This window comes from Pleuronectes platessa, chromosome 21 (assembly GCF_947347685.1).
Source record: "Pleuronectes platessa chromosome 21, fPlePla1.1, whole genome shotgun sequence".
NCBI classification, from domain to species: domain Eukaryota; kingdom Metazoa; phylum Chordata; class Actinopteri; order Pleuronectiformes; family Pleuronectidae; genus Pleuronectes; species Pleuronectes platessa.
Window position 1 is genome coordinate 19,981,768 of NC_070646.1, and position 25,132 is coordinate 20,006,899.

The 25,132-nt window shown below is 41.1% G+C and overlaps 2 protein-coding genes across 5 annotated transcripts in view; both read left to right on the forward strand.

The window, feature by feature from the left end:
• The window catches only part of LOC128426454 (RNA binding protein fox-1 homolog 3), a 240,144-nt gene that overhangs the window by 108,556 nt on the left and 106,456 nt on the right, over nucleotides 1–25,132 (forward strand). The gene's annotated exons all lie outside the window — the stretch shown is intronic.
• Nucleotides 7,479–14,737, forward strand: LOC128426597 (nuclear factor erythroid 2-related factor 2-like). Its single transcript, XM_053413547.1, has 2 exons — nucleotides 7,479–7,756; nucleotides 12,871–14,737. Exons 1-2 carry the CDS (start codon nucleotides 7,479–7,481, stop codon nucleotides 14,120–14,122), a joined length of 1,530 nt encoding a protein of 509 aa, XP_053269522.1. The 3' UTR covers nucleotides 14,123–14,737.

The window sequence follows — 25,132 nt, forward strand, 5'->3', positions numbered from 1 at the left end:
GCCACGGTCACACGGTGTGACGAAAGGTCAATCTCTTAATCACTTTTTATCTCCATCTTGTTGTGATGGCACTGATCTTAATTTGAAGTTAATCTGATGAAAGCCCTGGGACAAGTGCATCAAGTAAAAATGTGGAATATGGAAAAAAAATGGCCACTTAATCCAAAATGGCGGCCTCCCTGTTTGGTCAAGCATACCTATCCAAGATATTTTTTTGTTTGTTATGAAACGACACATGTCCCGATAGATTTGTATAAATGTCGGCCATCGTAGTGCCGGGGTTGCCCTATAGGGGGCGCTGGTCAGTTTTTTTGCCACGCCCATTTCTTAAAACCATATGAATATCTTCAGGGGGGGGCTGTTGTTACACACATGTAGTTTGAGAGAGATAGAATCATGAACACTGAAGTTACAGCAATTTCGTGTTTCACGGCGAGTTGATGAACTTTAATGCCACGCCATTCATATGGCGTTTGACGAAAAGTCACGGTAATCTTATGTCTTCATTGTCAATGTCTTGGGACCCATTTGTTACAGTTTGACATGGTTGAGGTCAGTGGATGAGGAGAAATTCATCCAAGTGTAAGACAAGCAAAAAACAAGACATTTCCTGTTGCCACCAGGGGGCGCTGCGGTTTTAAGTCATCATTTATGCATAGATGTCATCAGGCGGGGACTATTGTCTTACATGTCTAGTTTGGACTTGATTGGAACATGTATGTCCGAGATACAGATGCCCGTGTTTTGATGGCGTGTAACCAATTTTTAACGCCATGCCACGGTCACACGGTGTGATAAAAAAAAAATCCCTCAATCATTTTTTATCTCCATCTTGTTGTGATGACACTCATCTGAATTTGAAGTTGATCTGATGAAAGCCCTGGGACAAGTACGTAAAAGTAAAAATGTGGGATATTGCCAAAATGGCCACTAAAAGCAAAATGGCGGACTTCCTGTTGCGTTTTTCATAATGCTCCATGAGACTTTTTTTCATGACTGGTCACGATACACCTATATCCAGATTTTGATGAAAATCCGTTATGTGGAAACCTAGGGGCTGGTTCCAGGGGGCGCTGTAGAGCCATTTTGCCACGCCCAATTCCAATTACTCCAGAATACTAAAATATCCGCAGACCTTGAATTTCCTGCAAAGTTTCATAACTTTTTGAGCATGTCTAGACCCTGAAAAAGCCCCCCAAAGGGAAATAATAATAATAATAATAATAATAATAACTAGGGCTACGTTGTAGCACTTGCGGGCCCGAGCACCCGCACGTTGAAGCCTGTTGCGGTCGGTGGAGAGAGCGATCGATGACCAAGCGCACATCATCGATCGAGCATGCACTTCTCCACGTTGCATGCGTTTTGCGCTCTGCGGCAGTAGGTTTGCCAGTAGGTGGCGCCATCACTATTATTACACACAGACTTATAGATCTGTTCAAGTAGCCGCTCTGATGTAGCGTGAGCAGTTTCGTGTCAATTGGAAAATTTTACCACAATGTAATTTTCACACTGATCAGTAGGTGGCGCTATGACCGTGAACTAATGTTTATATATGGAGCTGTTCAGATCAGGATTGTGATCATAGGTCAGAAGTTTGGAGCCGGTTGGATAAGGCAGTGTGGATTAACAAAGTACTTCCTGTTTCATGGATAATCAGTAGGTGGCGCTATGATACTGAGGAAATATTGACACATAGATCTGTTCAGGCTTGTACTCTTATCATGTGACAGAAGTTTGGTAGTGATAGGACAATGCACAGTGGACTTATGAAAACATCGTGTCCTTTGGCGAAGGATGATCCTTCGCCGCACCTCAATGTTTAAATGGTTTGAGGAAATGTCACAATTCTGACCTTGATTCAATGACTTGACTGAGCTCATTTGAGCTGTATATCTTAAAGCAGCCAGGAGCAGTTCATCAAAGAATAAAACATGTCAATTCATGTTGCCACCAGGGGGCGCTGTGATTTCAAGTCATAATTTCTGTGTAGATGTCATCAGGCCGAAACTCTTGTCTTACATGTCTAGTTTGGACTTGATTGGACCATGTATGTTCGAGATACAGATGCTCGTGTTTTGATGGCGTGTAACCAAACTTTAACCCCATGCCACGGTCACACGGTGTGAAGGGAAAGAAATCCCTTAATCAGTTTTTATCTCAATCTTGTTGTGATGACACTCATCTGAATTTGAAGTTTATCTGATGAAAGCTCTACGACAAGTAAATCAAAGTAAAAATGTGGAATAGGGCTAAAATGGCCACTAAATCCAAAATGGCGGGCTTCCTGTTTAGTCTAGCATATCTATCCAAGAGACTTATTTGTTTGTTATGAAAAGACACATGCCCAAATCGATTTTTGTACATGTCGGCCAATCGTAGTGCCGGGGCTGCCCGTTAGGGGGCGCTAGTCAGTTATTTTGCCACGCCCATTCCTTAAAACCATATGAAAATCTTCAGGGGGGGGATGTTGTTGCACACATTTAGTTTGAGTGAGATAGAGCCATGAACACTGAAGTTAGAGCAATTTCGTGTTTCGCGGCGAGTTGATGAACTTTGATGCCACGCCATTAATATGGCGTTTGACGAAAAGGCACAGTTATCTTATGCCTTCGTTATCAATGTCTTGAGACCCATTTGATACAGTTTGACATGGTTGAGGTCAGTGGATGAGGAGGAATACATCCAAGTGTAAGACAAGCAAAAAACAAGACATTTCCTGGTGCCACCAGGGGGCGCTGTGATTTTAAGTCATTATTTCTGTGTAGATGTCATCAGGCCGGGACTCTTCTCTTACATGTCTAGTTTGGACTTGATTGGACCATGTTTGTTCGAGATACAGATGCTCGTGTTTTGATGGCGTGGAACCAAACTTTGACGACACGCCACGGTCACACGAAATGACGGAAAAAAATTCCGTTGATCATTTTTTTTCTCCATCTTGTTTTGATGACACGCGTCTAATTTTTAAGTTGATCTGATGAAAGCTCTACGACAAGTACATTAAACTAAAAATGTGGAATTTGGCCAAAATGGCCACTAAATCCAAAATGGCGGGCTTCCTGTTGTGTTTTTCATAATGCTCCAACGGACTTTTTTCTATGATTATTCACGTTACACCAGTGTCTAGATTTTGGTGAAAATCGCTTATGTGGAAACCTAAGGGCTGGTTCCAGGGGGCGCTGTTGAGCCGTTTTGCCACGCCCATTTCCAAATACTCCAGATTACGTAAATTTTCACCACTCTCTAATTTACTGGAAAGTTTAAAAACTTTTTGAGCACGTTGAAGCCCTCAAAAAGCCAATTCATTGTTCGGAGAATAATAAGAATAATAATAATAAGAATAATGCCTACAATTTCAATAGGGCCTCTCACCATTCGGTGCTCGGGCCCTAATAATTATAGATCTGTTCAAGTAGCCGCTCTGATGTAGCGTGAGCAGTTTCGTGTCAATTGGAAAATTTTACCACAATGTAATTTTCACACTGATCAGTAGGTGGCGCTATGACCCTGAACTAATGTTTATATATGGAGCTGTTCAGATCAGGATTGTGATCATAGGTCAGAAGTTTGGAGCCGGTTGGATAAGGCAGTGTGGATTAACAAAGTACTTCCTGTTTCATGGATAATCAGTAGGTGGCGCTATGACACTGAGGAAATATTGACACATAGAGCTGTTCAGGCTTGTACTCTTATCATGTGACAGAAGTTTGGTAGTGATAGGACAATGCACAGTGGACTTATGAAAACATCGTGTCCTTTGGCGAAGGATGATCCTTCGCCAAACATCAATGTTTACATGGTTTGAGGAAATGTCACAATTCTGACCTTGATTCAATGACTTGACTGAGCTCATTTGAGCTGTATATCTTAAAGCAGCCAGGAGCAGTTCATCAAAGTATAAAACATGTCACTTCCTGTAGCCACCAGGGGGCGCTGTAATTTCAAGTCATAATTTCTGTGTAGATGTCATCAGGATGGCACCCTTGTCTTACATGTCTAGTTTGGACTCGATTGGACAATGTATGTCCGAGATACAGAACCTCGTGTTTTGATGGCGTTTAATCAAACTCAAGACGCCACGCCACGGTCACACGGTGTGACGAAAGGTCAATCTCTTAATCACTTTTTATCTCCATCTTGTTGTGATGGCACTGATCTTAATTTGAAGTTAATCTGATGAAAGCCCTGGGACAAGTGCATCAAGTAAAAATGTGGAATATGGGAAAAAAATGGCCACTTAATCCAAAATGGCGGCCTCCCTGTTTGGTCAAGCATACCTATCCAAGATATTTTTTTGTTTGTTATGAAACGACACATGTCCCGATAGATTTGTATAAATGTCGGCCATCGTAGTGCCGGGGTTGCCCTATAGGGGGCGCTGGTCAGTTTTTTTGCCACGCCCATTTCTTAAAACCATATGAATATCTTCAGGGGGGGGCTGTTGTTACACACATGTAGTTTGAGAGAGATAGAATCATGAACACTGAAGTTACAGCAATTTCGTGTTTCACGGCGAGTTGATGAACTTTAATGCCACGCCATTCATATGGCGTTTGACGAAAAGTCACGGTAATCTTATGTCTTCATTGTCAATGTCTTGGGACCCATTTGATACAGTTTGACATGGTTGAGGTCAGTGGATGAGGAGAAATTCATCCAAGTGTAAGACAAGCAAAAAACAAGACATTTCCTGTTGCCACCAGGGGGCGCTGCGGTTTTAAGTCATCATTTATGCATAGATGTCATCAGGCGGGGACTATTGTCTTACATGTCTAGTTTGGACTTGATTGGAACATGTATGTCCGAGATACAGATGCCCGTGTTTTGATGGCGTGTAACCAATTTTTAACGCCATGCCACGGTCACACGGTGTGATAAAAAAAAAATCCCTCAATCATTTTTTATCTCCATCTTGTTGTGATGACACTCATCTGAATTTGAAGTTGATCTGATGAAAGCCCTGGGACAAGTACGTAAAAGTAAAAATGTGGGATATTGCCAAAATGGCCACTAAAATCAAAATGGCGGACTTCCTGTTGCGTTTTTCATAATGCTCCATGAGACTTTTTTTCATGACTGGTCACGATACACCTATATCCAGATTTTGATGAAAATCCGTTATGTGGAAACCTAGGGGCTGGTTCCAGGGGGCGCTGTAGAGCCATTTTGCCACGCCCAATTCCAATTACTCCAGAATACTAAAATATCCGCAGACCTTGAATTTCCTGCAAAGTTTCATAACTTTTTGAGCATGTCTAGACCCTGAAAAAGCCCCCCAAAGGGAAATAATAATAATAATAATAATAATAATAATAATAATAATAATAATAATAATAATAAAAATCCTTACAGATTCAATAGGGCCTCTCACCATTCGGTGCTCGGGCCCTAATTATATGTGGAGCTGTTCAGATCAGTATTGTGATCATAGGTCAGTAGTTTGGAGCCGGTTGGATAATGCAGAGTGGATTAACAAAGTACTTCCTGTTTCCTGGCGAATCAGTAGGTGGCGCTATGACACTGAGGAAATATTGACACATAGAGCTGTTCAGGCTTGGACTCTGACCATGTGACAGAAGTTTTGTAGTGATAGGACAATGCACAGTGGAGTTATGATAACATCGTGTCCTTTGGCGAAGGAAAATCCTTCGCCGCACATCAATGTTTACACGGTTTGAGGAAACGTCACAATTCTGACCATGATCTAATGACTTGACTGATCTGATTTGAGCTGTATATTGTAAATCAGCCAGGAGCAGTTCATCAAAGTATAAAACATGTCACTTCCTGTAGCCACCAGGGGGCGCTGTAATTTCAAGTCATAATTTCTGTGTAGATGTCATCAGGATGGCACCCTTGTCTTACATGTCTAGTTTGGACTCGATTGGACAATGTATGTCCGAGATACAGAACCTCGTGTTTTGATGGCGTTTAATCAAACTCAAGACGCCACGCCACGGTCACACGGTGTGACGAAAGGTCAATCTCTTAATCACTTTTTATCTCCATCTTGTTGTGATGGCACTGATCTTAATTTGAAGTTAATCTGATGAAAGCCCTGGGACAAGTGCATCAAGTAAAAATGTGGAATATGGAAAAAAAATGGCCACTTAATCCAAAATGGCGGCCTCCCTGTTTGGTCAAGCATACCTATCCAAGATATTTTTTTGTTTGTTATGAAACGACACATGTCCCGATAGATTTGTATAAATGTCGGCCATCGTAGTGCCGGGGTTGCCCTATAGGGGGCGCTGGTCAGTTTTTTTGCCACGCCCATTTCTTAAAACCATATGAATATCTTCAGGGGGGGGCTGTTGTTACACACATGTAGTTTGAGAGAGATAGAATCATGAACACTGAAGTTACAGCAATTTCGTGTTTCACGGCGAATTGATGAACTTTAATGCCACGCCATTCATATGGCGTTTGACGAAAAGTCACGGTAATCTTATGTCTTCATTGTCAATGTCTTGGGACCCATTTGATACAGTTTGACATGGTTGAGGTCAGTGGATGAGGAGAAATTCATCCAAGTGTAAGACAAGCAAAAAACAAGACATTTCCTGTTGCCACCAGGGGGCGCTGCGGTTTTAAGTCATCATTTATGCATAGATGTCATCAGGCGGGGACTATTGTCTTACATGTCTAGTTTGGACTTGATTGGAACATGTATGTCCGAGATACAGATGCCCGTGTTTTGATGGCGTGTAACCAATTTTTAACGCCATGCCACGGTCACACGGTGTGATAAAAAAAAAATCCCTCAATCATTTTTTATCTCCATCTTGTTGTGATGACACTCATCTGAATTTGAAGTTGATCTGATGAAAGCCCTGGGACAAGTACGTAAAAGTAAAAATGTGGGATATTGCCAAAATGGCCACTAAAAGCAAAATGGCGGACTTCCTGTTGCGTTTTTCATAATGCTCCATGAGACTTTTTTTCATGACTGGTCACGATACACCTATATCCAGATTTTGATGAAAATCCGTTATGTGGAAACCTAGGGGCTGGTTCCAGGGGGCGCTGTAGAGCCATTTTGCCACGCCCAATTCCAATTACTCCAGAATACTAAAATATCCGCAGACCTTGAATTTCCTGCAAAGTTTCATAACTTTTTGAGCATGTCTAGACCCTGAAAAAGCCCCCCAAAGGGAAATAATAATAATAATAATAATAAAAATCCTTACAGATTCAATAGGGCCTCTCACCATTCGGTGCTCGGGCCCTAATAATAATAATAATAATAATAATAATAATAATAATAATAAAAATCCTTACAGATTCAATAGGGCCTCTCACCATTCGGTGCTCGGGCCCTAATTAAAAGTGCAAGTAAAAACAGCATGGCAACTACAGTGAGAATGCAATCCTGAAAAGGTGGGTTTTGAGAGAAGATTTGAACTGAGGGAAGGAGTCAATGTTTCGGATGTCAGGTGGGAGTGAGTTCCAGAGTTTGCAGAGGGGACAGTTAGATGGATGGAAGAGGAGGATCTGAGGGAGCGGGTGGAGGTGGCAGTGTGAAGGAGGTCAGACAGGTAGGGAGGGGCAAGGTTGTGGATGGCTTTAAAGGTATGAAGAAGAATTTTAAAGTTGATACGGAAGTGAATTGGAAGCCAGTGGAGTTGCTGAAGGATGGGGGTGATGTGGTGGAAAGAGGGGGTGAGATGCAGACCTCCTGGGATAAAGGGATGTGGCTGGCAAAACGTCAGATAACTGATCTATATACCTTGTGGCCAAAAGAACCTGATTGGTGAGTAGTGCCAGGTGGCATGTAAGAAGTTATCCACAGTGTTTTGTGAGCAGTGTGTACATTTATCTGATTCCCTAAATCCAATCCTGTATAAATTCTCATCCGTGTAGTGTATTCTATGACTGATTCATACCGTATGAGTTCTAGATATGAGTTATTGCATTTGCTTAAGTTATTTTTACAAATTTGGGCCAAAAAGAGCAAATGAGAAACATTCATTACGGATAACTGCTTTCCAAAAAAAACTCTTCTTACCATACAGAGATGAAGAAGATTAAGGACATTTATGTTTCCCTTACCCATCTTTACACTAGCCGATAAAGGTCAACCACTACCCATCTTCTACCCAATCTGATATGCTTATAGGGAAACGCATATTTCACTCTTTTATGACTGTCACTTCATAGACATCTACACAAGAACTAATCCTTCATTTACACTATCTCAGATACATAAACTGGTGTACCAAATTAAAAGTATGTCTCTACAGCTCATGCTGTCCGTGTCAGCACTCCTTAGCCTGGAGTCCCACAGTTACAGGTATCCCCTCCCAACACACACTCACTAAGCCTGCATATACTGCAATATGCACCGTCAATTACAGTTGGACCTTTTTTTCTCTTCCTGGGCACTGAATATGTATATGTGTGTGATTCTCTAGGTGTCCCACTAATAATGTGTGCATGATAAAGTGCATGTGCATGTGCACCTCCTCATGCCTATGTTTTTAATCAGGGGCGGATCTTCTCCAACATTTTTGTTGATTTCTCCAAAAAATTATTCAAGGATCTTGATGACAAAAAACAGTGAATTTAAATGGGGTTTCATGAGGGGAATGTTGGGTCTTGGCAGATCGAGGTATACGCTTTGTGTGCCTTTCTAGTGTTATTTTGTTTTCTTTACTCTGTAAAGCAGCCAGTATCTTGAGAGCTATAATTATTATTTGTCAGAATGATAGTCATTGTTGGTTTGGCTCTGCACATGGGATTTGTTGATTATGAAGCTATGTAGAACATCATGAAACTTATCCTTTTATGTCATTCAGGCATAAGCCTCTTTTACATAAAAAGGTGACAGCCATGTTTTCATACAGCCAAGATAGAACCACTAAGGAATGAACCACATTGCTGATAATTTAGGACAGTGTGTCACTACAAAAACACCAAAGAGATAAAGAGATAACTGAAGGAGAGTGTTCTCAGTCCTCTCACAGGATTAATTATTAAACCATCCCCTGCTTCTCACAGTAAATCAACTGTCTAATGGTATCAATTTTTCCAATAACAGTGCTGGCTGTTTTCAACAGTACACAACCATGAAAATAAGGAGATATTAAGTTGGGACTTTGATTTAATTTCTGTTTGCTCATATGCAATATAAAGTAGTAAAGTACAGATTTTCTTCAGCACAGCTAGCAGCACATTCATCTGATGTAGAAGGTCATAAGATATGATTGAAAGCATGAGAAAAAAAACAATACATTTGTTGAAATATTAAATATTTTTCTTTGTGTATACATAACTCTCTGTATTTAACCTGTATGTGTGCCATATAGGGCTTTAACAGGGTGTGACATCCTCTGTCCTGAACCCTCAGCAAGAATAAGGAAAAACTACTCAAAACCCTTTTAACAGGGTAAAAATGCGTAGAAACCTCAGAGAGAGCCACATGTGAGGGATCCCTCTCCCAGGACGGACAGAAGTGCAATATATGCCACATGCAGGAAAACATCATCAAGATTAAAGTCTTCAAGATTAAAGATTAAAGTCTCTAGCAGCATTTGATGAGGGTAAGCATCCCGAAGGACAACCCCAACATGACATGCCAAGCAGTCCCGCTGCAATCACAGTCCATGGTCAGCAACCAGCAGGACCACGATCCACCATCCAGACCAGAACGCCACTCCAGTCCTCAGTCAACGTCCACCGCCACCCACCACGAGCCGCCGACGCGGTCCTGGTCCAATGCCCGTACCCGATGCCAACGCGACACAGGGTCCGCCTCCACCACCACGATCAGCCCACACGACACAGAATCCGCCACACTGGATCGACCACCGCGACCCCCGGTGCGCGATCCACAGACGGCAATCCACGGTGCGGCCACAGAGGCTCTGGATCTGCGGGTGATAAAGAAAAGGGATTCCGGGGAAGGGGGATAGGGATGGAGAAGAAGAAGGAGAAGCTGGAAAAAGAAGCTCCGTGTGTCATGTGTCATAAAATAGAACAAGTTATGTTCTGCCGCACTAATTAGCTCTAACTATAAGCTTTATCGAAAAGGAAGGTTTTGAGCCTACTCTTAAACAAACAGATGGTGTCTGCCTCCCGAACTGAAAGTGGTAGTTTATTCCACAGCAGAGGAGCTTGATGGCTAAAAGCTCTGGCTCCTACTCTACTTTTAGAGACTTTAGGGACGACAAGTAGGCCTAAATTCTGGGAGCGGAGTGCTCTAGTGGGTTTATAAGGTACTAACAGCTCTTTAAGGTAAAAAGGCGCTATATTATTAGGGCCTTGAAAGTGAGGAGGAGAATTTAAAGGATAAATCAGGATCGAAGATCACTCCCAAGTTCCTGACTGTTTCGTTGGAAGCAAGGGCAATGTCGTCTAGCGCAGCTATATCATTAGATAATGTATTTCTAAGGTGTTTGGGGCCAAGTATTATAACCTCTGTTTTGTCTGAGTTTAATAAGAGAAAATTGCGGGTCATCCAGGTTTTTATGTCCTTGAGACATGCTCGAAGTTTAGTTAATTGATTACTTTGTTCAGGTTTTATTGACAAGTATAACTGGGTGTCATCTGCATAGCAGTGGAAATTTACAGAGTGTGTCCTGATAATGTTTCCTAGTGGAAGCATATATAATGAGAATAAAATTGTGCCGAGGACAGAGCCGTGTGGAATACCATGGTTTACTTTGGTGCGCACAGATGACTCATCATTAATTTGCACGAATTGGGAGCGATCAGAAAAGTACGATTTAAACCAGTTAAGAGCGGTTCCATTAATGTTAATTAACTGTTTGAGTCTTTTAACAAAATTTGATGGTCAATTGTGTTGAATGCTGCACTGAGATATAACGGAACGAGGACAGACACAAGTCCCTGATCTGAGGCTATTAAAAGGTCATTATTGACTTTTGCCAAGGCTGTCTCTGTGCTGTGATTGACTCTAAACCCCGACTGAAAGTTTTCATATATATTATTTTCCTGGAGAAACTCACACAGCTGATTGGCTACCACTTTTTCTAAGATTTTAGACTTGAAGGGGAGATTAGATATTGGTCAGTAATTGGCTTAAACCTCTGGGTCTAGGGTGGTTTTTTTGAGAAGGGGTTTGATTACTGCTATTTTAAAAGACTGTGGTACATAACCTGATGATAATGACAGATTGATTGTATTAAGTAACGAACTATCAATTAGGGGCAGAATTTCTTTAAGTCATTTTGTAGGAATGGGATCTAAGATACAGGTTGTTGGTTTAGAACCTGAAATCTCTCTTCTACACACAAGCGGTAATTATCACCATCTCTTTTTCCTCTTCTGAGGAGAAATTTGGGGATTTGGGTAAATTCAAACACAAAGGCAACATTTGCCTCTGGTTTTGTTCATCATCAGTGTGCTAAGAGTTTTTTCATATCACAAAGGCCAGAGAAGACAAGGAGAGTAATCTCCACTATGTGACCATGGGAGAACCAGGTCAGCTAGACTGAGGAAGAGTCACATACTCTTGCTTTACCTTACCAGTTTTAACTAATATCGTGAAAAGTACATTTTGCAAAATTAACAGACCAATCTGATTCTGCTAGTACTTTTGCCACATGCCATAACTGTACATGTCAAGTGCCAGAGTCCATGGCCACTGTCAATGCTGTGCCTTCTTCCTCTGCATTGTGAGTTGTCATTAGGGCATTGTTAATACTTAACATTAACATTGTTTTTGAGTGATCCAACATCAATACACACCTGGCCTAAGACACTGTCTCAACACTACTGCCCATTACCTGAAGTTCTTCATGTTAACTTTTAATACAACTAAAGCCTTTCTGAGGTTTAGCCATAATCACTGTATTTCCTTGTATAAAAGTAGTCCTAGGTTCTCAAATAAATACCAGTACTATTTAGTATGAAGCCGTGCATCTTCCTCACCTAATGTTTACAATAAAAACCTTTTTAAAAAAACAACTTAATGGATTCAGTCAACAGAAACGCTGGAATGTTTTTTTTTTAAACAGAAGTCTACGGGAAGTGTTGCAGACTTTATGTTGGTGAGATATTGTACAGATAAACATTGTTACTGTGCTGAAAGATCATCTATTCTGCTGTGAACTGCACGTGGAACACAGAAAAAAATCGCACGACTTCCCCGGCTAAACAGCGGTTGAACCGCAGCCGGTCTGCCAGCTCTAATTTTTTGACATAGGCATGTAAATAAAAAGCCAGCTGTTGCATTGTCAGTGTGCCCCTGGCCTAATGTTTTATGTCAGTGTTGTAATTCTGAGTGATGAGTGCCCAACTCAGTAAATGTCGGTTGTCTGTTGTACATACGTGACAAGAAAGCAAGGGGATTGTGATCAGTGTATATCTCCACAGGCACCGAGGTGGATCCCACATAGATTCCAAACTGTAATAGAGCAAGCAGCATGACGAGAGTTTATTTCTCTACGGTAGAGTATCCTATCTGTTATTTATTGAATTTCAGTGAGAAATAACAAACTGGACACTCCTTGTGCATCATCTTCGAGGACCGTTCTGGCTCCAGCATCGCTGGTATCCACCATACACTTTGAAAGGCAAGGTCAAATTTAGAGCAGCATCACTGGAGAACTTGAACAGCTTTGACACAGTCAAACGCATGCTGTCCAGACCAAGGGCCAATGTCATGCTTCAATACTGTTGTGCATTTAGGGACATCACCAAAGAGTGTTTGAGTTTGAGTTGTGGTTTTCTTCTGGATACAAAAGTGTTGTCTGTACACTTCAGGCACAAGTTCACCACTTCGTACTGCAAGCTATCCTCTAAGGCAGTGGTTCTCAGAGAGTTGGGGGCGCGGACACTCTCCAGGGAGGGCACAATGTCACAGACAAAAAAAAAAAAAAAAGATGACCTGTCACTGGTTAGTGAAAGCTCCGTAATGAAAACACAGTACCAAACCATGGAGCCCATGGTCCCAATGGGAGTGTACGGGATGGCCCCATCTCACTCAGGGCGTCCCCCCACCTGTGAGCTCGGCTCTGCTGACACTTACAATAGATGTTACCCTGAAGACGTGCCCCCGTGCCATCATCAAGGCAGCAACACAGGGGCAGTGTACGGACCATCTGACTATCAGCTCAATCAAAGAATGCACCCCATCTCCTCTCAAGCACTGCCCTCGCTCATGGCTCTTAGGGGTCAGGTGAACGTGTCATTTGATGGCCAAGGGCACAGGAGAGCCAACACTTGTTTCTCTCAGGGTCCCAGTCGGCACATGCAGTGGACTATACACGGACAATGTTCACACGTTATTCCAACTGATGATCTGGAGTCAGACTCCGGTCTGTCTCTGGGTTCCAGTCCACCTCTGGCCTCCCCTGATAATCCTGTCAGTGCTGTTCCAGGTTACCAGAGTGGAGACACAGGCATTACATACAGAGATGGTGAACCTGAGCATGCCAGAAGAGCACAACTCCATTACTCAGTCAACTACCAGGGACAGTCATATTTACACTCTGGTGTACATCACTCAAATTTCTCAGCCCCGAACACTTTATCTCACACACAACCTGAGACAACGACTCTGCGACCGTTAAAGCACCAGAGCCAGGCTGCTGCTCTGAACGACATGTACACTGAGTCTGGAGCCTCCAGCAGAGGGAGCTCACAATTTCACATGTACACAAAACCACAAGGAAGCAGCTCCACTCATGCACCACTGAGCAGAGATGAGCGGCGGGCACTGTCTCTGAAGATTCCGTTCCCCATGGAAAAGATCATCAATCTCCCTGTAGACGACTTCAATGAGCTCCTGACACAGTTCACTTTGACAGATAAACAAATGGCCCTGGTCAGGGACATCAGGAGGCGGGGGAAGAACAAGGTGGCGGCACAGAACTGCAGGAAGAGGAAGCTTGAGAGCATAATTCACCTTGAACAAGAGCTGAACGAGCTGCAGGACCAGAAGGAGCACCTGGCCCAGGAGAGACTGGAGTTCCAGCACAGCCTGACCTTCATTAAATGCCGCCTCACAGATCTCTATGCAGAAGTATTCACTCACTTGCGAGACGAAGACGGACAACCATACTCAATAGATGAATACTCCCTGCAACAGACACCTGATGGTAAAATTTACCTGGTACCTCACACTACTGTGCCAAAGAGAGGGCAGCGCTGAGGAACTGGATCTAGAGTTTCATTACTTGTGCCTGAATGTGCCAACTGAAACCACTTCAGCCAACTGGAAGTTGTACATAAGTCATGCAAATGTTGTCTAAGTCCTTAAATGTATAAATTTCAAAGATGCATCACAGGACTCTTCATATTAAAAAAAGACTGAAACCAAACAACTTTTCTTTAAAAATAATTTATTTAAAAAATAAAAAAGACACTGCACAGCAGTTAAAAATGGTCTCCAAAAATCTTCAGCACCAGCTGGATTGTTCAAGAAAACCTGTGGAGGAAAAAACAAAACAAATTAACAGATCAGGTTTTATTCTGGCAAAAGGAGAAACTGAAAGTGTTGTGCCGTTTGTTTTTGTACCTCATTGAGCCAAAGTCATTGAAAAATAATTCAGGACCTGTGGACGATGTGTGGGGGTTCACCTAGAAAGCGGAAACACCAAATAAGTAAAATGCATTCTTTCCAAAAAATGTTTATATTATTAGCATGCAATTTGTTGTAGGACCTCAGTGCAAAATTAAAGAGGCCAATGTTACCATTCAGGGGTGTATGTCATATAAAAGTTTGCACAAATGTTAAGTAGTTACTGGGCTACACAGCTTACTACCAGCTACATGACAAAAACATATTACTATCAGTAGTTGAGAAGTCTGGTCTTACCTACAGACAGCATTTAAGCCTTTTGGTAGCTGCTGCCTGCTAGCTGTTCTCACTCTCCCCTGCTTCAATGATCCTGGCGATGGCTTTGCTACTTCTCTCCCTCAGCTGGCTTCCATGGCTAGCCTCAAAGACTTTGCATGTAAGCTAGCAGCCTCCAGGTGATGTTTGCAGAACTCAGTATGTACCATGTGATCTTTGCAGAACTCATTGTGTACCATGTGATCTTTGCAGAACTCAGTGTGTACCATGTGATCTTTGCAGAACTCAGTGTGTACCATGTGATGAACTCTTTATGAAGATTGTGGCTTCTCATTCCTCAACCCGTGACACATTTGTAGATATGTATTGACTATTGATTCATGGTGAATTGTGCAGTTCTATAAGATCTCACGATAATGACTCAGAGTATGGATATATGTGACCCCCCCCTCGTCCCTCCACTCCAAAGTGAACCCTCCCTTTCCCAATGCACTGAAGAGGCTAACAAGACTGTTTTGTAAAAAACAACTGAAAGTTGGTTTATTTCAGCTTGACTTGATGCAGTTACAAATAAAACCAGACTCAAACAAAAATCTACATAAAACCTCATTGGAATGCTTTCTTTCCAGACACATCTTGATAAACAGAAAAAACAAATCTTTAAATGAAGACCCTCCATGATACATCTATTGTTCATCTGTGTGATACTGAGTGATACTCCCTCAGTGGCAAAATGCTAGGGGCTGGACTGACACAAACAAATCAAATACTGTTTTGTTCCTGATGCACCAATCAAAAGAGGCGTGTTATCATTTGAATGCGAGTTGCACGTACGCTTCAGAGTATAAACGTAACTGCAGGCATGGTCAGCGCTCAGCCTCACTGAGACGACTCCCTGCAGAGTTTGTGCGATTGCTCTTGTTTCCTCTATAATTCAGATATTCTTTGCTTAATAAACAGTCTTTTTAAAGACTCACTATTCTGTGCTGTCCCTGTCTACATTGTGTACTGTTTGTTTTGTTAGGAACCATGCCTAAAACAGCCTTATTCATTATTCGTGTGCAAGTCGCTCACAGCCACACATACAAACACACTCACAAGACCACGACGTTGCAATTAGAACTTTATTAACATCACACACACTGTATCAGCAAACAAACACAGCTATGGACAAGTTTCTGATTCGTAAAAGTCAGGCAACCGATGCGCAAGTTGCGAAGAAGGCAAAGCTTCGCAAATATGACAAGAGGTATTTGCAGTTTGGTTTCACCGTCACTGGTACGACAGAGCAACGTCCTCAGTGTTTTTTGTGTGCCGAGGTGATGGCAAATGACAGCATGAAGCCATGCAAATTAAAAAGGCACCTGGACACCAAACACCCCGACTTGAAAGAGAGGCCTGTGGACTTCTTTAAAAGGTAAAAGTGATGGCCTCCAGCAACAACAATCCACCATCTCCAAGCATAGCACTGTCTCCAAGCTATCTATCTATCTATATATTGTGGTGTAGTTGAGGGCAGTGGTGGCGGGCGGGCGGCGCGGGGGGGGGGCCAGCTTGCAAAAGTTTGAGAACCCCTGCTCTAAGGATAAAGAAGAACAAACCTCTTGGGCTTTAACAACCAGTTTATACTGAAGTAGCAAGGGCCAAACTTCTCTAGGCCAATGCAAGAAAGCAGACACATACTCAAACACATTAAAATATACGAAAGGGTTGCTTTCATTGGAGACTGGCGATAAAAAAGATAGAGGCACCTGGGGAGTAAGATCATTGGAAGCCAAGAAATCAGAGGCTGATGGGTTCGAGATATTAAAAACAATAGGGGCTTGTGAAGTTGTGCCAGAGACATGTGCCCATAATTGTAGATGACTAATCACATCTCTGTTTTCTGTCTTCATACAAATTTTCAGCTACCTAACTCCCTTGCACCACTTGCTGCACAATGGCTTCAGAATGGCAGGTGTGCCAGATAAGATCTGGCAGTTCAGCCGCTGCTCAGTCGAAGAAGTCGCACTTCTCTTCTAAAGATTTTAGTTAAAGTTCATACTCTGCTTGTTGAGCTTGGATTTTGTCCCTGGAAATTGAAACTCCAGGAGAAAAGCAGGAAAATCTGCAAATCTGAAAAGTATGGAATGCATATTTGATCACTTAAATACTATATAATATATAATTTGTGTTTTCTGGCCCGATTCACTTGCTGCGACCGAAAAAAAATAGAACAGACACAGAGCTGCCAACTTTTCAAAAAACCTTGGAGTGAGATTTTGTCGGGGGTGACCAACATTTTGCCGCGCACACAGCCACACACGTTGGTGGCTCAAATATCAGGGAATGTTGGAATTTGGCGTTGTATCCATGTTGTTCGCTGCATTCTGGTGGCCTTTGGGGCCCGAAGTCGTTGATAGGAGCGGCCGACTGGAGATGGACAACATTGGTTACATTCTGTGACGCAAAGACATAGCTGAAGGTCCACCCCCAGGAAATGTTGGTTTAAGTAGATGTTGTTTCCTGCATTCTAGTGGATTTTTGGGTGGTATGCTAAAGATGTGCAATACCTGAACTTCTTCTGATTCATGTTCCTCTGATCATGACTTGTAGGGCCTTCTAGCCTTGAGCTGAACATTCAACCAGAAAACTATTGTTGTGCCTCAATGACCACAATATAGCCTAATTAATAGACCTTTGTTTAAGATTTGACCAAGGTAGGTTGATTGACATTTTGATTACAATGGTTTTCAACTAATTCTGAACTGAAACCTAACCTATATTTTAAATAATTGTATTCTTAAGAGCAGTTAATGATTTATGTTCGCCTCCCACCACACTTTCCATCAGACAAAAAAGTGCAACAAATAAAGTGCTTAAACAGTAGCCTTTTTAAGCAACACAATGGACCCTCTTCCCCAAAATAAAATTTGTCTGGAGCCGCAAAACATATTTGATAACAAAGCTAATAAAGTTTTATATAAAGTTATACTATACTAAACTATGGTTTGTTGCATTTATGAAATTATCGAACAACAATAAAGAAAACTGTTGAAATTTGATTGATATTTTTACCTGTTACAACAAAGGAAAAACCAAACGCTTATGAAGAGAAGAAAATACACAGGCAAGTGTCGGCCTACTTTGAAATAAATTAAACACAGACCTTTGTAGGGTTATTTGAGTCCTCCCCGTATTTGTGGAAAATGTATGAAATAAGAAGTACCCTATTTTTAAATAAATAAAAACATATAGCTGCAGCCTAATAGCTTAAAAATATATATTTTAGTTGGCGAAATATTTAAACGAAAAGTGAGAGCAGGTCAGGCTGGAGGCGGACACAGAAACTGCAGCTCGGTAGAAACCAACTGCAGCTTCTGCTCTGATCTAGACGATGAGCTCTGATCAGCTGAGACCAGAGAAACTCTGTGTTTTCACTGTTTCCACTGAGCAGCCGGTGAGTCAGTGACCAGCTCCTTCACGTGAACGAGCTCAGATCTTGTGTCTCTGAGCGAGTGCGGGGGGGGGGGGGGGGGCGGAGCCTCGGGACCGGTGCGCTATCTGGGGCACACACACACACACACACACACACACACACACACTCGTTCATTTAAAAAATGATCGTGACTTAGTCAACCACCAACATTTTCGTCTCGTCTCGTCAACAAGTTAAAATAGATTTAGTCATGCGCTTCACTTAAAAGATCCAGGTTTTTTTTGGCGTGAGAAATTGGATGTGTGGCGTGAGTGCGTGTGAAAACATGCAAAAGCGTGTGTCACACGGCGGAAGCGTGAGAGTTGGCAGCTCTGCAGACACCCAAACCCTTGCGGCAGATCAGGAGCCGGCAGTTTTGCTGCCGATGTGAACAGCCCAATTGATTAACATGGGCGCAGAAAGGAGGTGGACAGCATTTTGTGGCGCTGCATGGCGCTCCCGCGCCCGATGTGAACCCGGCGTAAGAGATGTAGCAGTTCACAGAATGATGTCACACAGTCTGGTGATACACATTTGATAAAGGTTTCTGCAAAATGCAAAAGTAGATCTTAAGATTCACAATCGCCACAGTGTTGTCTGCTTTCATATACAGACAATCTTGTTCTTTTTCTAATTAACATGAGACTTCACGCTCATCCACAAAAAACATAACAAAGTACCAACATGCATGAAAACAATATTCATAGCACCATTTCAAGTCTTTAGAATGTAATATGTTTCCATATGTAGCAGGTATTAAAACTAATATTGCACTCCAAAAAAAATCCCTCAGCTTTTGTTAATTATTGCTGTTTATTGTATTGGGTGTTTTACATGGGTCTGACACCCTCTGTCGCTTTGCGGACATTGTGTTTATTTCCCGGCTTTCGCCAGAATGCACAGGAGCTGGTCGAGAGCGGTATGTATTTTGTACAGCTTGACACTAATGTGTACAGTTCTAAGCTGAATGTATATGTAAGTGTTTAGAATGATTAAGTGCTTGTAATATTATCATTTTTGTTAGGTTCAATTTCATTTGTGAGTTAGTTCAGAGTGACTTAGCGAGCTAGCAAACAAGTGTTATGTTTCCGTGCATGTGCTTTGGCGTTCACCATTTTGTGTCCTGAAGTACGCCTGTTGAACCGTATATTTTTATGTTAGGCATGTACTAAAGTCAAATGACCAACGCTGTTTCTTGTCTACTGCTAAAACACTGAACAGGTATGTTTTGTTGCATAGGACTCTTGTTGTTATAAGTTGAAAATGTGCACTGGAGCTTGCCGAGAGCGGCATGTACTGAAGATTAATGACCAACACTGTTTCTTTTCTTCGTTCACTCTGTATAACAGCATATTTCTTAATAAGTCATTATGAAATGATTACATGAGCGACGGGGTCTCCCTCACATGAGGGCTCTTTAACATCACTGATGCTGCAATAGTGGCTAACTGGCTAACGGTACTCAAATACTATCGCTCATGAACATCTGCTTCATTAAACACACAAATCGTGTTCTTTCACTTGTTCACACAAGACTTCCCTGTGACTCTTCCTACAGATTGTGTACCTGCATTTGTAAACCACCTACCTAACAATGATACTGGCAAGTAGCGGCAATGAATAATTACTCAATTTACAAAACACTTTCTATATAGGTTTTCCCTCTCCCTCATACGTCTAGAAAACACAGCTCGGGAGCTTGAAAAAGTCCGAGTGACGTAATAATCATCATCTGGTGGAGTTTTGGCAGCAAAGAGTATGTCTTTGTCCATGCAAAACTTTGGCAAATTAAAAATTGCTTATCCTCATATACTATCGATATGGTAACAATACAAACTAACTCTTCCTGCAGTTTTTCCAAAACCATACACCATAGATCTCATCTGCAAATATTGTAGAAAGAAAACCTAATGGGACGCCGGAAAAACTGTGAACATAATACAGGCTTTTAAAGAATCACCCAATGTTGCCATTCTTTTTTAGTGATATGATGATATAGTTTTAAAATTATTACCATGACTGACTTCTGTAAATGTCAATGACATTTGGCAGATTGGCTTCCTGTTTCAGCTCAAGTGACATCCGATGGTAGTTAATTACACAACATGCAGATCCTGCTATATTGTGGTATGTTTTATGTGCCTGGATTAGAGAACTGAATGGGGTTAGCAATGGTGTTGTAATTACATAGATACACAGATGGTTTGGACCTGTGCAAAGGAAGGATGGAGAATGGATATATGGTTATGGTATGGGTATATTGGGAGAAGGATGCTGAAGATGGTAAAAGCAAATGTAGAAAGGGCAAAGAGGAAGTTGACGGATGTGTTGAGAGAGTATATTTAGGTTGTTGGCAAGACAGATGAAGATAAAATGAAGACGGACATGGATTATCCATTGTGGCGACACAGGGAGCAGTCGAGGAAGAAGAAGCAATGGGACAACTTCCTTTTCCCCAATTATGATCATGTGGCACTGAGTTAAAGCACCCACGTCATCTTCTACACACTGATCATGTATAACATATGTTTTAGCTACATTTGGTTTCTGAAATTAGCTTCTTGTAAAAAGTCTTTGGTTCATTGTTTAGGAATCATTATACATGGTGTATGCAATATCTCGCTCACTCAGATCAACTTAATCAAATTCAATCCTGCCCAATCAAGAAGGGGCTGCAGTAAAGAAGGAGAACAAATGTGGTCATTAGTGAATTGAACAAGTCCAAGGCTCCCATGTGTCAGATTGACCTACATTTCCTGATCAGCATGCTTTTCCCCTCACTCTTTGCACCTAAAGTGCCAATTGATTAATATATTCAACCACAACACATTGGGCAGATTCATTGATCAAACTCATGAATAGCAAGGAACGTTTTCACACAATGATTTAAGCGGACATCTCTTTATTACAGTAGTTTTAATGGTGTGTCAAAAGAGTCATAATATATTTTTGCACCCATGTGGAAGCCATAAACATAAAATGTAGTTTATTCTTAACATATCTCTGTCAATGTACAGTATTAAACCAATAGACCAGTCCTGCAGAACAGAACTTGGATTAAAGCACAGCGAGCTAAACATTTTTTGTTAGATATTGGTGAAATTGATGCATCTTGACTTTTTCATTGGTTGTTCATTTTTTAAGTTGAAGTGGGATCTTGTCCCTGTCAGTTTCATTGCCCTCCCAAGCTCTTTGCTCTCTTAGTGACTGTTTCCACTATTTCGCTCCTTTCTATCGTTGCTCTACGTCCCATCTCTCTGGTGAGTATTCTTATGTCTATTCTGCCTTTCTGTCTTTGACAGAAGGAGTGCCATGATGGAGGGTCCCTATAAATAATGTAGTATTGTTTCTGCTCTGGTTGCTTTTACAACTAATCAAACTTAAAGCATCAAGATTTACAGGGGCCCTTCTCTTTCTATGAAAGGGAAGGGCTTCTGCAGAGGCTTAAGCTGGTAGCTTCAACAATATTAAAAAATATTATTTTAATTTCTGTAGTATTTAAATTACTAATAATAACATTTATTATGCACCATTTAAAATAATGAATGGAGTTTATTGAACTTTCATATGGTTTAAGTAACAAATGCATTACCAGCCCAGATCAGATCTATAGTCCACCCTCTACTATTAACCTGAACCAGAAAACCCTTACAGTTGGGGAGCTTTCATCCATCATTACTACCACTGGCATAACAACATGGAGCCTGTCAACCAATTCAAAAGAAAGTAGAAAAAGTCTATAACAAACATCCACGACCTGCAGACCACTGAAGTCAGAGCTAGTCTCCTTGCCAGCATAAATAAAAAATTTGACCTACTCGTATACGCAGATAGTTGACAGACTTAATATTGATGGACAATTATTTCAGAAACCCGAAAATGATGCCATGGTTCTTCTGAAGGGAACTGAAATAATCTCAAATATATTTATTCAATATAAAAAAATTCTTAATTTCCTACCACCACACTTCCGTATGAGAAAACGCTCTGTGTCACCTTATGATGTTGACCCCTGCTTCTGTTCTTTTCTTTCTTTTTTCTTGTTTTTGTTGCCTATGTTATGTGTCCTTATTTCTCTTCTTCATATCCACGCTCAAACTCCTCTTCTGGCCTCTCTCCCTTACCCCCTCCGAACACACTCTCCCGCTGTCTTTCTCGCTCCCACTATTTGTCAACCAAGCATCTCTGTCACCTATGTACATATTTATTTGTCTTCTGCCTCCTCTCTCCAGCTTCTGTCTTTCCCCGTTCATACTCTCTACAAGTCATACCTAAAACATAACCATGTAAACACTTAAACTGGTAACTATGTGGCTTTGACACTCAATTAAAGGATCAAAACCATCAATCACCTCATGAAATTGAATAAATCTTTTATACAAGAAACACATTTAACCAGCTGATAACCACAATATCTCAAACTATCACAATTCAATATAGTATTTTCATCAACGTAAGTAAACAAAGTTTTCTAACGTACATAGTTGTACGTTAGTAACAGTTGTTAAAACAGTAAACAAAGAGGCAATTCAATTCTAGTAAATAAAAAGGTCCTATTCACCCACAATACACCTATCAATGATCCAGGGGGAAGGTTTATGATAATTAATTCATTAATTAACCACACACAATTTACACTTGCCAATATCTATACAAAATGGTGCTTCAAAAAATCACTTTTAGATGATTCCAATTTCGATTCGGGGACTTGAGAATTTGCATCCTTTCCGAAAATGAAAAAACAGTTCTTAAATCATTCCATAATTTCTTTGGGGAAACAGGCAAAGCAGTAATAGGAAAAATCAGCCATAACAACTGGTAAATAACTTAAACATCTAACACACCAACATACAATACCGAGGGTTGTCCCGAATACTCAGATGAAACTAGTATCCGGTACAGATAATGCACTTTCCAAGCACGAGTACCATCTAAGTACAATTTGTCAAAATCCATACTCATGATGAATGAAAATTCTCATTGGATAGCTGTGTCCACATCATTCCTTGATAGGCCAGCCACACACAGAGCTCTTCCCCTACACAGAGCCTACAAAAAGTTCACTGCTGCCACACAACACAATAACGTCATTGTCACAGCCACTCTGTCCACAAGGATACTAACATCGTTATGATTGAGTGAGTGAGAGCCAGGCGGCTTACACGAGCTCCACTGGCCGAGTCAGAGTACGTCATGCCTGGCTAGAAGCACACAGAGTGAGAGTTCCTCTTTCTCTTAATCACAACAACCACACCACATAATTATCATTGAGTTTTACTTTGTGTAGAAATAAAATATCCAGCCCCCCCTCCAAAAAAAATACAACAGGTAGTAAAAGGCCCTTTGATCAGTCAAACACAAACATCACACTGTTTGAATGTAATTGTTTAAAGTAAAAAAAAAAAGAATCTATAAAAAAAATAAGTTGAGTATGTCTAGTATGAAAACCTGCATTTTACTTAACACTTGTTATTACTGCATGTGTTGTGTTCATTGATTCACTGAAGTTTATTCACTGACGTTTATACAAAAAAAAAATTTGAATAATTCTCATACTCTGAAGCTCAATTCTAAGGCTGTTCTGTAGATAGTTTTTTAATAAAAAATAAATCTAGAAACTTCTGATCAACCCATATCCATGTCAGGCTTAATATACCAACTTCCCGAAAAACCCAATTTCTTATCCAACAACTCAAATATGAAAAACATCAAGTAAATATCTGGCCAACCTACTGCTACTGCTACTGATGTGTTCCTCATTACCCATACATGCACACACACATTTGTCATTGAATCCCACACACCATCCTGCCTGAAGTACTCAAAGGTGCACCACATGAGGCGGCTGTGGCTGAGGGGTAGAGTGGTCGTCCTCCAACCTGAAGGTCAGCCGTTTCGATCCCCAGTCTGACCCATCTGCATGCCGAAGTGGCCCCCCCTAGTATATAAAAGTGCTGCAAATAGATGCACTATGAATGTGTGTGTGAATGGGTGAATGTAACACTGTACTGTAAAGCGCTTTGAGTGGTCATCAAAGACTAGAAAAGCTCTATATAAATACAAAACCATTTACCATTTACCATATGTGGTGTAGTCCCTCAAAAATGCATGGTGTATTTGAGTTATGTTTATGGGAGAAAAAAACAGGTGTTTTAACAGATTACTAAACCTTCAAAAAATAAAACATATAGATGTGATCCTGTGACTATTCTACGCTGTATAGGTTGTTGTCTTTAATGGGATTTGTTGACGATGAGAAAACAACAGAATTACATCAGCCTTTAACTCACAATACAATTGATTATGTTCTGTGGAATGTTCCGGTTGTCGTTTGCTATATGTTTTTTACACTCTTTTGCATTTGTATTTGTTGAGTAACGTATCATGGAGTTTGCTCTGAAAAAGTTGCAATATATTACCTCACAATAATAATATAACTCTGTTGGTCAGCATTCATATAGTACATCAACTAAATATTCAAATGTCTTCCTGAACGTGTTTCTCACGAACAATTCATCTAATAGACTTGACACTTGGCATGTGTATTCTTAGTGGTCATGGCAAGTGCAGTGTTGAGTTTGGTGTGATTTGGACACAGGAAACCTTTGAAGTCAATGAGAATTGAATAAACAAGCTTAAAAACTGCTGCCAGATTATTATGATGATGTGTTTTTTAATTTCACCATATTGGACTGACACAGACATTCACAGGATTTACTGGCGCTGCCCTCCATCAAGTCAACCACATGCATACAATCACTTTCTCTTTAGCAAGGTCGCCTTCAAAGTAAAAGTTCAACATAAATTTTGGTGCGGCAATAATTTATATAGAGGTGACTTAATGAGCTTTTTTCTTGACATTGGTCCTCTGAAATAGCTGACATGAGACGTAAGTGAAAATAACACCA